This window comes from Mandrillus leucophaeus, unplaced genomic scaffold, assembly GCF_000951045.1.
Source record: "Mandrillus leucophaeus isolate KB7577 unplaced genomic scaffold, Mleu.le_1.0 Scaffold321, whole genome shotgun sequence".
NCBI classification, from domain to species: domain Eukaryota; kingdom Metazoa; phylum Chordata; class Mammalia; order Primates; family Cercopithecidae; genus Mandrillus; species Mandrillus leucophaeus.
The window spans coordinates 3,423,403-3,439,089 of record NW_012103377.1 but is presented as its reverse complement, the minus strand read 5'-3'; the positions used below and the strand labels follow the sequence as shown (position 1 = coordinate 3,439,089).

Below are 15,687 nucleotides of genomic sequence, written 5' to 3'. Positions count from 1 at the left end.
CTGTTGTGATAGTACATCAGGCCTAAAATATTCAGGAACTGCCACATGACCTGCAGTATTCAGAAAAGTCCAAGGAAAAAGTTCCTTTGGAGAAAGCACAGACAGGCTCCATGTTGATGGAAAGATGGAATTTTACAATAAAGCATTGTGCCCAGAGTTTCAGGGTGGAAGCCCCTTGAGAGTCAAATACAGAGCCCTTAAGAGAAATAACAAATTAAGTATTGAGTAAAAACAAATACTGAAAGTTATTTTCATAATTGTATTTTTGTTTCCAAATGCCTGCTTCCTCCTTCCCTTTTTGTGGGTGACACTTAAGTCAGTTTAAACAACCAAGGAATTTGTTTGCTGGGAGGGCGTGTGGAGAATGAATAACATGTGAATTTTAAAAGATAAATACCCAAGCCCTGGGAAGAACACTTAACTACAAAAGGATATTATTTAAAGAAAGATATATTTCAAACAGATGAGTCAACAAACTGTGACTCATCTGTTTGTGCACATATCAATTGGAAATTAAAAATAAAATTGAATATATCCTCTATCAATGAACACATCAAAAACATATCAAAAAACATACACACTACATTTTTTAGAAGATAATTTAATTCTCACTTATAAACTGATTGTCTTATAATTCAGAACAATTAAACAAAAATAGCTTACTTCTCCTGTCTCAGTTGTACCTAACTGGTTTTATATCCTTTCTCAATTGTACCGTACAAATCTTATGAAGAACTTTATTTTCTTCTTGAAGTTCATCATGAGCTAGGAGTGAACAATCACCAGAAATATGACTTACTAAGCAATCAGGCAAGAAGTTGCAGAGCTGTTGTTAAAATACAAATATACCTACTTACCTGGATGGCTCTAACATTGGAAACTGGCTGTTTCGACATATTCATGCAGTCTTATCCCTAAAAAAACAAGTAAGAAACTGTTAGAGGTGGCAGCATTCAGATTCTCAGTCTTGATAAATTAGAATTTAACTCATGATTCAACTGGGCAGTCACCCCTTTCACTGGCCATATATTCTTTCAGTCTCAGTTTCCAAAGTTACTAAGAGACTCTCCTTCCTAATGCCTCGGGTGAGGGAACACTAGAGCGCCAGGATAAATCATTCAGGAGGAGAAATGGTGAGACGCCTCGCCCCTGATGCTAATGATATACAATCAGAAACTTGAAAGGTGCTATCATCTCCTTCCCTGCCCTCCTGACCTTCTGCCAAGAGCAGCAAAGCAAAGAGATTGTGGGAATAAAACACCTTTGTTCCGGGCCTCTGAAGTTCTTAGCTTGAAACTGAACTTTTAATCTGAATTCATAATTGCCAGGGCTGCTATAGTTCATTGGGAGTGCCTCCTCTTTGTTGAACACCCAAAAAGAAATGGCCTGTACCACTTCCTTAACTGCTGCAATGCTCTCTACTTGCTGTGCAGTATCTGTTCTGCCCAGCAACCTAGGAGATGCTCTGAGGACGTAGGTCCCATCTCCTGCTGTGTGTGCCCCTACCCTATGCTTTCAACCAGGTGCCTCATACAGAGCCCAGGCTCTGTAAACAGGCAGACAGCAAGCCTCACCTGTAAACTTTTCTTTCTAGGAGGCAAGGAAGACTTACACATGACCATATCAAATCCTCAAGATGTAGAAGTGCTTCCTTCCCAAAGGACTTTTGCTTTCTTTAAGCATGTGAGACCTGATTTAGAGCACAGTGACTACAGCACATTAGGGGATGTGGGATGCAACTTACTGGAGATAGGGGAGAAGGGAATGGCCCAGCTCTGGCCTGTTTTTGTAGCTTGGCCTATTAAATGTCAGCAGGACCAACTGAAAAATTAAAAATTCATTGAATTCAAAGCATGCTGTGTTTTAAACCCAAACTGTAAAACAGGTTGATCGAGGTCTATCGACTGGTGTAAGTGATGTGTTCACTGGTGAGTAAAAGAATGCAAAAAGCAGTGTTGGCATTTGCCACACATCTTGTGTAACCTGGGCAATGTCACTCAATATTTCTAAGCCCATTTCCTCTTCTTTAAATTTTACCTGCTTCACAGGTTGTGGTAAGAATCCATATGACATACATGCTCCTGAAAAGGCCTTGTGAACTGTAAAGCATGATGCAAATGTTTATTGTTTATTACCATCATCCATAGCTAATGACTTTGGAGTGCAGTACTCATCTCCAGCTTTAAGTTCAGAGTAATAATTTTTATAGGTATGTTCCCCAACACCTGTAGAGATAAAAGATCTGAAAAGAACTCTGTGAAAAAAAGTTTTTTGAAATCTCCAAAGTCTTAGGCTGTATTATGTGAAGTTAAACAATTCCATATTTTTTAAAAACCTCTATACTCAGGGTATCCAAATATATAGTTTTTGGAGCCACATACATGAAAACAATAGGACTCTTTTTTAAAAGTTTCACCTGAATGTCTTTGTAACATATAGATTTAGCCTCCACACATAAGGGTCTAGGTAGAATTATTTTTAATATGGTTACAAAATTAAAAAGCAACAACAAATGGAACAGTCAAGGATACATTTTTCTCTATGATATGCTTCAAATAGATTGCTGTCTTTCCTGCAGTGTCATAAAGAAATGAAGGATTTTTAATTTGTGGATCTAGGACACACAGCTTAATTCCAAAAAGAAAAGCTTGGTGGCTTAATTTTTAATGTTTTTATTCCTCAAAAGCTGTTAGAAGTCATACAAAGCAATAATTTTCACAGAACTTTAAATATCTTAGCATATGGTATTCTCTGTGTGAGTACAATTAAGTTTAACTAATATCACTTGGGAACTTGTCCAAAAAGTTATTGTACATCAATTTGAAACAGGGATTAGAAAATTTCTTTATGTTATGACAATAGCAAGTTGAAATATTTTTTAAAATTAGTCAGTGAATGTTATACTGTATTTTTTTAAAAAACCAATTTTATATTTTCAATGGACTGATTTAACTTACTACTGGATTGCTGCTTTTGTGTGAACCTCTGAACCTCAAGAATGGGTGGGCCTTGTCTCCTGTACAATTTTGGTATATTCTAATTTGCATACAAATCTCTTAACATGCATGTCAATCTTTGAAAGAGACATCTATAAAAAGCTGGTCAGATCCCAACTCTCATTCCTCACAAACAGGCTGGATAACATTTGTGTAAATCAGTTCAGCAGCATTTCCTGCTGTCCTCATTATTTTCAGAGAAATCAGGGCAAAGCATACTGATGAATAAAAATAGACAGTGTTCCCTGTTTCCCTGGCCATGCAGTCACCTCTATCAGGGATGTAGAGTGTGGAACACACCTTCCTTCTTCATCTGCATGCTTCGTCCCCAGACCAAGAAAAGAAAACTATGCCCTAGATACACACTCCACTCCCATGAGGGCCACTGCTTTTCATCCAAAGAGGTACTCTTTACAGCACTCAATTACTATGTCTCCTGATTCTGGCTAAAGTTTTGAAACATGGAAAGTTTGACAAGGCATATACTGACTTTTACGAAGCCTATAATATAATGAAAACGCTTGCCAGCTGAGCACCGCTGAGTTTTCCTGGCAGTTCTTTAAGTCGGTGGGGACCGTTAATGGTCTGTATGCTGAGTCACCTGATATATCCCTACTTGTCTTTGATTGGGTAGCACCTAATATCTGACTTCTAAATAGAACTCTTTGACTTACTAAAAATTTGTCAATAGTAATATCACTCATTTAATAAGAAGGGATTCAGAGGAAAATCAATCACTATTCAGAGATAAGAGCTTTGTTTGTTCTTTTTAAAGGTCGAATAAGTGGGTAAAGCTCCATCTCAAAGGGAATTATCTTCTGTCCTGTAGCTAAAAATAATTCCTGAGAAGGGTGTAGAAAGATGTTCAGCTGTCTGAACTGACTAACTCCTTATTCACTCTGCTTTAAATATGCTGAGAGGAAAGAGGTACTCTTAGTGTTCTCATGCTTCAGAACCTGGTGCCCACATAGAAAGGGACAGTGAGTGCTGCCCTCTACCCTGCTGAGTATGGGAATACTGTGACCGAAGTGAAGTTTTTAAAAGATGGTTCTATCATTGATAGAACTTTATCATTAAGACCAAGCCTGGTGCTTAGGGAAAGGAGAAAATCCTTTTAAACTTGTACTGTATAAAAACTCTGGCAATAATTTGCATTTTGGTGAATCAAAGAATTAGCATTATAGCTTTTCTCTGGCCCAAATTCTGATGATTTCTTGGCTTGGGACTTCAATCAATCTGCAGCTGACCGACTAATCCTGGCCAGCACAGCTTCAAGGTCACAGTTATAATTTCTAGACTGTGGACATTTTATTATTGCCACTATCGATGAAAACTGCCCTTCAGTATTTGCCTAGTTCAATATTCTTTCAGCACCCTCACCCCTCACAATTTATAAACAGAATCAGCAATACCACCAATGAAAAATGAATTTACAAGGAAGCTGTACTCACTGGTTACAAGCCTACAAAGTTAAAAGTAGTCACTTCAAGTTAGGTATCAAGGAAATTTCCTTTAGAAAACCCAGTTGCCGGGAGCTGGGTCCTTCTGCTTACCTGCTTTATGTATTTGTTTACTGCCTAAGGAAAGTCCCAGGCAGCCAGATGCAAGAATATAAAGCTCCTTGGAAGGTGGAAGGGGTGCCCGGTGTCCTCTGAGCTGCGATCTCAATTCCGATGCTTTTCATGTGGCTGAAATAGCTCAAGTGCTCTGTGCCTCTCCCAGTATTGAGAGCTGCTCCTGGCTCGGGGCTGGAGGGGAACTTAAACCGTTAAGGCTAAGTGTTAAAGAGAATTCCTGTCATAGCTCACAGTTGTTCTTCCTAAATATAGAGTTTGATACAAGCCATACGCTGGCTGCCTCCAAAAGGCTTGACCGTGCGGAAAGCAGGGCTCAAATGTCAGCCAGGAGGTGGCTATGGTATCTTACGTGCCCTTCTAATCTTCCAGAAGATGCTGGCTGCATTTTCTCATATATTCTGAGGGGGTATAGCAAAGTTCAAAAAGTAGGAAAAGTCTATCTTTAGCTTTATTACCTGGATGCCAGAAGATGAGCATTCAATAAAAATTGTGGGGGTGGGGGGTGTCAGCATGGCACCATGCCTCTCAGCAGGGGTACTGACATTAAACAGGGCTTGAATCCTAGCTTGGTCACTTGGGAGCTGTTAAAGTTACTTAATAATAAGTACTCAACAAATAGTCACCAAATAATGATAATTATCCTATTAAGTTGAACTATATGACATTGCCCTTTTTGTAGGTCAAAAATGGTCCAAGACCGACAGGCTGGTGAGCTTCCAGGGCCCAGAGCCCTGCCCACTCTGCTCTACTGCCTCTACTAGTGACAAAGATTTTGACCCTAGAGCACATGAGGCAACAGAACAAAGAAGAAATGTCTATTTTAAATATGACAAGGGCCAGGAGCAGGTACAAGGCAAAACATTTTTTAAAGAGAAAACTTCCAAATCCTAAGATACATGCTCATTATTTTTAACACTACTTTTAATTTTTTTTTAACCTCTCCAGTCTCTGAAATTACCTTTACATAGAGTTGTCCTTCAGTAGAAGCATTAAACAGAGTGGAGAGACTTAAAATCCATCCACTGTGGAAGTGAGCTCCATGTCTGAGTTCTTGACAGTATGGTCAAGCCACTGAACTATATTACCAGCAATCATTGCTTACCAGTCTTCTGGTTACATGAGGAAAAAAAAGCTCCAATTTGTAGGAACCCTAGACATCAGGCTTCTGTTCCCTGTAGCTGAATGCATTCCAGATGGAAGTAGTTGGCTTTTTTCAGAACTGTAAAAGGAAAACCAACTTTCTGGGAGTTTAGGAGGTCAACAGATAATTTTGGTTCATTTTAGATTGGGGTTCACCATTAAGTTCTGTTCATGTGCTGTTCAAAAGAATTGTATCTTTAAAATTCAGTTTAGACATCATCCTTTGAGATCACATGGTACCAAAAGTGAGTTATTTATACACTGGAGAAGAGAATATAGTGAGCACCTTAATATTTCTCCAAGTGTTTTGCTACTTCTGTGTGTTCAGAGCTCTTCACCAGACAAATGATGGCATCACTCCATGGACCAACAATGAGCCATTTTTGGCCCCTTGTGCTGAAGTTAGCCCATGCATTTTGCCACAGTCCTTTTGCCCCAGTGGCCTCTCAGTAGCCACTGATGGTGTATACATTGAGGAAACTGCTCCTGGCAGAAATGCCTTGTACACAGGGCTGGCCCAATATGAGTGTGGCTGCCTCTGTGGGAAAAACTAAGGTGAGATGCATAACCAGGGCTCTGTTGGTCATAAGTCACAGTAACCCAAAGGGAACTAATTTAAGCCAGGAGGGGTGTGGCAGACGGTCAATGTCTTTCTCAGTATCACTTTTGTCCACCTGAGTTCTGTAGCTGTAGGCAGCTTCCAGTACACTGTCAGCTTCACACCTCTCTCTTTTTCTCTACACTGGGGCTCTGCATATCATCCAGAAGCAGGAGACATAACCCATAAGTGCCAGGAAAAAATACCCCTAGGGACAAGCCTCAACCAATGGGAATGGAAGTCGAGCGATAGACGTCCCCACTTCCTCATCCTGTGGTCGGAAGATTCTGAGGTGTGATCTACAGTTTCCCAGAGGTCCCCAGCAGGACCGAGCCCCAGCTGCCCACCATGGGGATTTGCTCATTAATATACCCTTATTGGCTTCCTCTTTTCCCTCACTTCCCCCGCTTGCATTCTCTGGGATCATCCCCCAAGTAGATCACCTGCAACCAAGTCCTTGTCTCAGCATTTGGAGTTGAGGCAACCCAAACTAAGAAAAAATAATTTATTAGGAAGGTTTCATATTGTGAGAGGAAGGGCAGGGGTGCAGGTGAACCTCATCAATTACCAGAACCAAGAACTCGGACCTCACTAGAGAATGATGAATCTATTTCTGCAGCTCCAATTTTAAAGACCTCAGGGTTCTGGTTGCCCCAGCCTGAGTCAATACCGCACTCCTGGTTAGTAGCAAGGTTACCGAGCATAGAGGAGGCCATTGGGGTACATACCTGTGCATTAGGTCCTTCCCAGAAAGGGGAATAGTTGTGAGCTGAGCAGCTCTCCCAGTTGGGTCTCCAAGAGGCACCAAGAAGCCAAGTGCTTTTCCTTGACTTCTTGCAATAGCCTGAAATTTCTACTCCTGTTGTCAGGTTATTGATTTAAGACTCCATAAAAAGACACATGCTGGCTGGGTGCGGTGGCTCACGCCTGTAATCCCAGCACTTTGGGAGGCCGAGGCAGGCAGGCCACTTGAGGTCAGGAGTTCGAGACTGGCCTGGCCAACATGGTGAAACCCCATCTCTACTAAAAAAAAATTACAAAAATTAGCTGGGCATGGTGGTGCACATCTGTAATCCCAACTACTTGGGAGGCTGAGGCATGAGAATCGCTTGAACCTGGGAGACGGAGGTTGCAGTGAGCCAAGATCATGCCACTGCACTCCAGCCTGGGCAACAGAGCGAGACTCTGCCTCAAAAAACAAACAAACAAACAAAAAAAACACACGTTGTTTCACAAGGGTAACAGAAGTCTCTGACACACACCAACACATACCAGGTTGGTGAGTGACAATTAACTGGGCCTGAAGGGATGGGGCACAAGATGAGTCCATTTCTTTTTGAGAGGATTGAGATAGGAGGAGAAGTTGGAAAAACATAGCCTTAAAGTATGAAAAATGGAGAGCTGGGGGTACTGGGCATTGAGGGGGTAGCCTGAGTCCTTTGGGCATATTTCAGTGGAGATCACAAAGAGGGGTATGGTTGGGGGGGTGTTGACAAAATCAAAATTCACTTAAGTCATTCCTACCTGCATGCCTTCACCCCTCCTACCCTATGGTCAAAGAGCAGGATATCTAACAACATCTTACATGTATAGAACCCTTGCTCTGTTGCAAAGTGCTTTCATTTGTATTATTTTATTTAGTCCTCCCAACAGCCCTGTGGGTTCAGTGGCATTCTTCCAATTTTATCGATCAGTAAGCCAAGGCTCAGACTGTCATTTCAGAGCCAGTTATCCCCAGCTTTTGACTTTCAAAGTTACTGCTCTTTCCTGTTATACCACAGTGCCCTCAAGGAACCACACTCATCTGTATGCCCCACATAAGCACATACAAATATGGTAACAGGATGCATCTGCTTGCAAGTAACAGAAAACCTAACTAGCAGTGGCTCAATCAACAGTCATTTAATCATCTCACAAACCTAGGAACTTAAAGGAAGGTAGTTATGGGCTGGTTCAGAAATTCTACAAAGTCAAAAACTGTCGGGCTCTTCCCAGATCCTCTTTGGGAAGGTGGATCTACTCTGCCACCCTCAACAAGTCAGCTTTTCATCCTCATGCTTCTTAACGTGTGTTCCCAAGATGGCTGCCACAGCTCCAAGTGTTAGGACATTTTACAAGCATCCAAACAAGAAGGAATAGCAGTGATGATGGGAAAAGGGGCTTTTCTTCCCAAGGAGGAAACTCTTTCCCAGAAGCCCCAAGCTGACTTCCCCTTACATCTCTTTGGCTGGAACTGGGTTTCATGGCTGCAAAGGAGGCTAAGAAAAGAAATAAATGGAAGCAGGTGGATGGAATAGAAATGATTAGCTAAGATCAAATGTCACATATAAAATTGGGATGCTCTTAGCAATGAAGAAGAAAGGAAACAGCAGTGACACAGACAAAACGTGCACACACATACAGAGCTTTAATGGAAAATGTGCTTCCACACACATAATCTCATTTAATTCTCACCACCTTATGAAGCAGGTATTGTTTGTCTATCTCTATTTTATAAATGACAAAACACACTGGAAAAGGTCAAGTCACATGCCTAGGAAGTGGCTTAGTCAAAACTCTAATCTAGGTCTGCAGGCTCCAAATTTCATGTGTTTCCCCTATTCCTCCATGCACAAACCAACAGGAGGAGCCAGGCTGCTCATACCATTGTCCCATCTGTGAATGCCCTCTTGGCATGTGCCCCAAATTACAGGCTTCTTTTGGGTTTGTCTTTGCTTGGTTATACTCAATCTTAGGCCTACCTACAGTTTGGGCAAAGAGTAAAATAAACCATATTACAGAATTTTGTAAGTGAATTAATAGATAACTCTTTGTACCATTATGTATAAACATGTAGCCTCCAAAAAACATTATAGGCTGACAAAGAGAATAAAAAATAACAAATAAAGAATGGTTAGCTAGGAAGAAAAAATTATGAAAAAGAAACTAGCTATGATCTAATGAAAACACTTTTCCCATAATATTTACTTCTATATTCAATTTGAATTCTAACAGGATGACTGTGATCAAATCAATGTCTGTTTTTAATCCAGGAGAGCAGGTGACAAGGTTTGTCCCCTGGGTTGCATGCTGCGTGATGACATCCCTCCTTCCCCAGCAGATGCTGGCACCTTTAAAAAGACTGATGTGCAAGGTAGGAAAAAAAATTTGTTGTCATTATCTTTAAAGAAATTGATACTCTTATGCATTAATAATGGAAGCATAAACTCATACAACTACTTTGGAGGATAATTTCTCAATATTTTATGAAGCTAAAGTTGTGCATATCTTTTGACCAGTTTCATGATTTGGCCAGTATTTGTAATTTTTGGCGAGTGTGTACAAGAAGACAGATAACAGAATGTTCATTGCAGTATTGCTTATAATAGTGAAAAAATCTGAAAACAATCTAAATGCCTATCAACAGAGAATAAATAATGATTTATTCATTTGATTGAATCCAAATAATCAAAAGAGTGAGCCAGAGCAACATGTATCAAAAAAGATACATTTATACATTTCAAAATCAAACTGAATTTAAAACGTACACATACACACACACACTGAATTCAAAAAGAGTTAACAATGTAAAAACTTGCAAGAAAGTAAGCACAATATTTTAAAAGTGATCATCTCTGGGAAAGAAGAGGGAGCAAGAGGATTTCATAAATAACTTTAATAGTTTCCATTATATCTAATATCCTCAAAATAATTTAAACTAAGGCAAAATATTAGACTTTGGAAGGACTGAGTTGTGAGTATATGGGTGCCATTTTGTTATTTTGTGTGTAATTTTCTGTATGTTTGAAGTATTTCATCACAAAAATGTAATAAAGGATTTCAGCTGTCAAAAAAAAAAGAGTGATGTGCAAGTGTGGCCCACCCTGTCTACCTCACCCCCATCTGGCCCACAGCTTCGCTTGGCCAGGCCAGATCTCCAGCTTTGGCAGAAAATAATTCAAATTTTTCCATAACATCTATCAGAGTAGAGTCAAAATTTCATAAGGCATAATCAGTTGATAACAATAAAAATAAAACACATCACAATATTGGTTAAGACCCAACTAATGAGATAGACGCTTTCTGACTGAGGAATTGGTTGCAGTTCTCTATATTATAGCATCAGGTAATGGCACTACCCACCCTCCCAAGGCCAGTAGCTTTTAGGAACAAGAAAGTTAGAGAGGATATGGATTTCAGTAAATTTACTATCAGATAAAATACAGGTGATTAAAATATGATCATTAGAATGATACCAACCAAGGATAATTTTATCCTTTGTTTTTTTACCAATATTGTTGTTTCCTGTTTTTCTGTCACCTATGCCTAAATCCCCATTTCTCTATGCAGTATTATCATCTTGAATCAATTATAACTGCAGTGGGCCCTTTGTATTAGGCATGATGTACATGTGGTATTATAGATTATAAATGGATTATCATTGTCACTAAAGGCACGTTGCCCAATAATTCTACAACCAAATGATTTATTTTTATGTGTTCTGGCATTAACTATGATTGGAGCTAAATAATATGACTCAAATGTCTCCTAGGCACCATAATTTTGTGGCACCTGTACGAGTCACTTTGAAGGTGTGTCTCCAAGTGGGTGATTCACTATCCCTCCATGAGCCAAATGGCAGGACTTCCACTCTCCTTCCTTATATCTCGCTAGGGGTTCCCACAGAGAGATGTATCTCATAGGTCATCCACAGTCCTGCTCTGCTGTTCCACATCCCCTTAGTCCCCAGTGCCTCAGAAGCCACCTTTCTCATTATCACTGCATAGAAGGATTTGTTATGGCCTCTGGGAACCAGCTTCTTACTTATTCTTTGGCACGTGAGGAGGTACCTTCTCCATCTTAAGATTCAATGCTTTAAAAAAAAATAACATGTGCATACTAAAAAAAATCACCCTTAGAAGGCATAAAGTATACAGTTCATTGGTTTTTAGCACATTCACAAAGTTGTGCATTGATCACCACTATCTAATTCTAGAACATTTTCATCATCCCCGAAATAATCCCCCTACCCATGAGTACTCCCCATTTCCTCCTTCCCCTGGCAAAACTCATCTGCATTCTCTTTATGGATTTGCCTGTTCTGGACGTTTCATATAAATGGAATCATACAATATGTGGCCTTTTGTGTTTGGCTTCTTTCATTTAGCATAATATTTTCAAGGTTCATCCATGTGGTAGTATGCATCAGGACTTCATTCCCTTTCATGGCTGAATAATGCATTGTGTGGTATGCTACGTTCTGTTTATCCACTCATCAGTTGAGAGATATTTGGGTTGTATCTACTTTTGGGCAAACATGAATAGTGCTGCTATGAACATTCATGTACAAGTTTTTCTGTGAACATGTTTTCAGTTCTCTTAGGTAAATACTTGGGAGTAGAATTGCTGGGTAATACGGTAACTGTTTAATCTTTTCAGGAACTACCAGAACCTTTTCCAAAGCAGCTGCATCATTTTACATTCCTACCAGCAGTGGATGAGGGTTCTGTACTTCTCTATACCTTATCAACACTTGCTATTGTCCGTCTTTTTTATTATAGCCACCCAGTAGGCATAAAGTGGTATCTAATTGTGGTTTTCACATATATTTATCTGATAACTAATGATATCAAGCATATTTTCATGTACTTATTGTCTGATGGGATATCTTCTTTGGAGAACTGTCTATTCAGATCATTTTCCCATTTTCGTATTTGGCTATTTGTCATTTTTATTATTTAGTTGTAAGCATTCTTCATGTAATCTGGATACAAGTCTTTATCAGATATATGATTTGCAAATATTTTCTCCCATTTCTTGGTGTATTAGTCTGTTCTCACGCTGCTAATAAAGACACACTCTAGACTGGATAATTTATAAAGGAAAGAGATTTAATTGACTCACAGTTCCATGTGGCTGGGGAGGCCTCACAATGATGGCAGAAGGCAAATGAGGAGCAAAGTCACGTCTTACATGGCGTCAGGCAAGAGAGTGTGTACAGGGGAACTTCCCTTTATAAAACCATCAAATCTCATGAGACTTATTCACTATCATAAGAACAGCACAGGAAAGACCTGCCTCCATGATTCAATTACCTCCCACCAGTTCCCTCCCACGATATATGGGAATTATGGGAACTACAATTCAAGATGAGATTTGGGTGAGAACACAGCCAAACCGTATCACCTGGGTTGTCTTTCACTTTCTTGATGGTGTCCTTTGAAGTGCAAAAGCTTTTTTAAGTTTAAATAATAACTAAATAAAATTTATTTTTTCTTGGGTTGCTTGTTCTTTTGGTGTCACAGCTAAGAAACCATTGCCTAATCCAAGGTCACAAATAATTGCACCAATGTGTTTTCTAACAGTTTTATAATTTTAGCTCCTACATTTAGATCTTTGATCCATTTTGAGTTAATTTCTCTATGTGGTCTGAGGTAAAGGCACAGCTTTGTTCTTCTAAATGTGGATATCCAGTTGTCCCAGCACCATTTGTTGAAAATACTATTCTTTTCTCATTGAATTATATTAGCACTCTTTGGAAAATCAATTGACCATAAATGCAAAGATTTATTTTTAAACTCTCAAGTCTATTCTGTCAATCCAGATATTTATCTTTATCCCAGTACCATACCATCTTGATTACTGTAGCTTTGTCATAAGTTGTGAAATCAGGAAGTGTGGGTCCTCCAAATTTCTTTTTCTTTTTCAAGCTTGTTTTGGCTATTCTAGGTCCCTTGCATTTCCATATGAATTTTAGGATCAGCTTATCTTTTTCAGCAAAAAGAAAGAAAGAGAGAAAGAGAGAGAGAAGGAAAGAAAGATCAAGCTGGAATTTTTAAATAGGGTTTGCACTGAATCTGCAGATTGATTAGGGGCATATTGCTATGCATAAAAGTGGGAAGTCTTTCCATTTATTTAGGTCTTCTTTAATTTATTTAAATCATTTTTTTATAGTTTTTGTTATACAAGTGTACTTCTTTTGTTAAATTTATTTTTAAGTGTTTTATTCTTTTTGACGCTATTATAAATGGAATTACTTTCTTAATTCCACTTTTGGATTGTCCATTGTTAAGTTCATGAAAATATAACTGATTTTTGTATATTGATTTTGTATCCTGTAACCTTGCTGAACTCATTTATCAATTCTAATAGTTGTCTCTCTCTCTCTCTCTGTGTGTGTGTGTGTGTGTGTGTGTGTGTGTCTGTCTGTTCCTTAGGGTTGCCTTAAGAAAATATCATCTGTCTATAAAGACATCTTACTTTCTCCTTTCCAATCTGGAAGAATCAATCTCTTCCTTCCTTCCTTCCTTCCTTCCTTCCTTTCTTTCTTTCTGTTTGCCCATGTTTTGTCAGATTCCCATTTTCAAGTGTTTCTCAGAATCCCCAAGAATTAAGGCTCATCCAGAATTTCTGGAAGAAATCCTTCCAGTGGCCACATGCCTCCTTACTAATGGCCTGGATCCATACCATTGCTCCTACTGGCTTGAAGCCCGCTTCTCCCAAACTACCATTCTTCCTTGTCCAAAATGTAAATCCAGGCCCATCCCTTCATTACTAAAAGTACAACCCAGACAAGATTCTAATATTCAGTAAAACTTCATTAAAGATTTGGACTAACCAAATAATGGCAAAGTCCAAAACAAACAAAAAGTCAAAACTGGACTATTATCTGTGATCACATGAGCCAAGCTCCTTCTCCCCTTAGCCCCTGGTCCTATGCCATGATGCAGTAGCCATGTGTATGTCTCCCTCCTGGGAATTTAGCTTACTTCCATGAGTACTCACAGAAAGAAAACATACTTTTTCTAAACAGAAGCAATGTGGAGAGCTGTAACTCTAGTTACAGAGGAAAAATCTTTTACGTTATTATGCAGAATGGTTTGGCATCTCCTTATCTCCAACCATCTCATTTTAGAAAGGAACTCTTTTTTCACATTTGTGTAGCTCAATAGCTATTCTCTCCCCCAACCCAAATTTTTTTCCTACCAAAAATGAAGGAGCTATCTAGCTTCAGAAGTGAATTCCGACCTCCGTCTCCAAAAACATGCTAACTGCTCCTCTGTCTTCAGAAAAAAAAAGCTGGCATCCACCTCTCAGTTACTCCCTGCTTTTAGTTAACTCACTGTTTTCCATGAGAATAGCATTTCATTCATTCATCACATATTTTGTCAAGTGCCTACTGTGATTCAGGCACTGTGCTAGATGCAGAGGGTTTAAAAATGAGAAAAATATAGTTCTGTGCTCTATGAGCGTATTCACCATGGTCTGGTAGAGGAGACAAACAAGTAAACAATAACGTGATTATTAGTTTTATGTACTGTGGGAAAAGTAACTATAAAAACTGCTATAGGACTCCAGAGGAAGCGATCTCTGACTCTCCCACGGTGCTGATGGCTTCACAGAGAAGGAAATGTTTGAGCTGAATTCTGAGCACCTATGTGCCAGCACTGTTTCATCTCCACTGTCACTATAGAGAAGACAATTGATAAGACTGAGTGTGTCCCCACCCTTGGAGGTGATCATGGAGATAGGAGGAGACGAAGCCAAGTAAATAAATAAACAAGATAATTATAAATCCTGTTAAGTGATATAAACATTTTTTAAAAGACTAAGGAAGAGAATAATAGGGAGAGGGGTGGCAGAAGATGCATCTGTCCAAGAAGAACTGAGATGTGATAGGCTAAGAAGGAACTGAGGAAAAGGACACTTCAGGCACAGGGAGCTGCATGTTCAATGGCCCTGAGATGGAAAAGTATGTTCTCAGGACTCAAAGAAAAACAATATGGCCTGAGCATACAGGAGAGTAGCATGAGATGAGTTAGAAAACTAGGGAGAGGCTAGCAGGGCCTTGGTAGGCCATTTTGGCAAGAGGTACTGGTTTTGTCCTAGGTGTAGTGGGAATCCTTGGAGGGTTTTAAGCAGTGGAGTTGCTTGGCTTGAGCTTTAATGAGCTCACTATTGCTACTATATAGAAAATGGACTGTGTTAGAACAAACAGGAAAAAGGAAGAATGATGAAAAGGCTAGCAATGATGGTGACCCGAACAAAGGTGTTGGTAGTGGAGATAAAGAGATGAACACAGGTTCAAAATGTATTTGAGTAATAGAATCAAAATATCCTTGCTAATGAATGGGATATGGTAGGATGGAAAAGGAGAATGGTGGGTGTCTTACATTTCAGGCTTGGATAATGAGATTTAAAGGAATGAGTTACATTGCAGGAGGAGTGGAGGTACCAATGAGAATCTGAAACACAATTTAAGTGCTTGACATTGAGCCTGGCATATAGCAAGCTCTCAAGGAGGAGCATGAAGACATAAAAAGTTATTGTTGACCTCTGAGAGAAGAGTTTCAATAGATTGTGGGGCTGCTCAAAAACCAGGTCACTGCAGGTTGTG

The 15,687-nt window shown here is 39.5% G+C and overlaps 1 protein-coding gene across 3 annotated transcripts in view; it reads right to left on the bottom strand.

Moving 5' to 3' along the window:
* SMPX (small muscle protein, X-linked) overlaps positions 1–4,915 on the bottom strand; it is a 53,812-nt gene extending 48,897 nt beyond the window's left edge. For all 3 annotated transcript variants that reach the window (XM_011988025.1, XM_011988027.1, XM_011988026.1), the window contains exons 1-2: positions 4,550–4,915; positions 858–914 (exon numbers count right to left, since the gene is read on the bottom strand). In XM_011988025.1, the coding sequence (XP_011843415.1) occupies positions 858–902 (45 nt within the window). In that variant the 5' untranslated portion in view covers positions 903–914; positions 4,550–4,915. The remainder of the gene's footprint in view (positions 1–857; positions 915–4,549) is intronic.
* Positions 4,916–15,687: the final 10,772 nt, after the last annotated feature.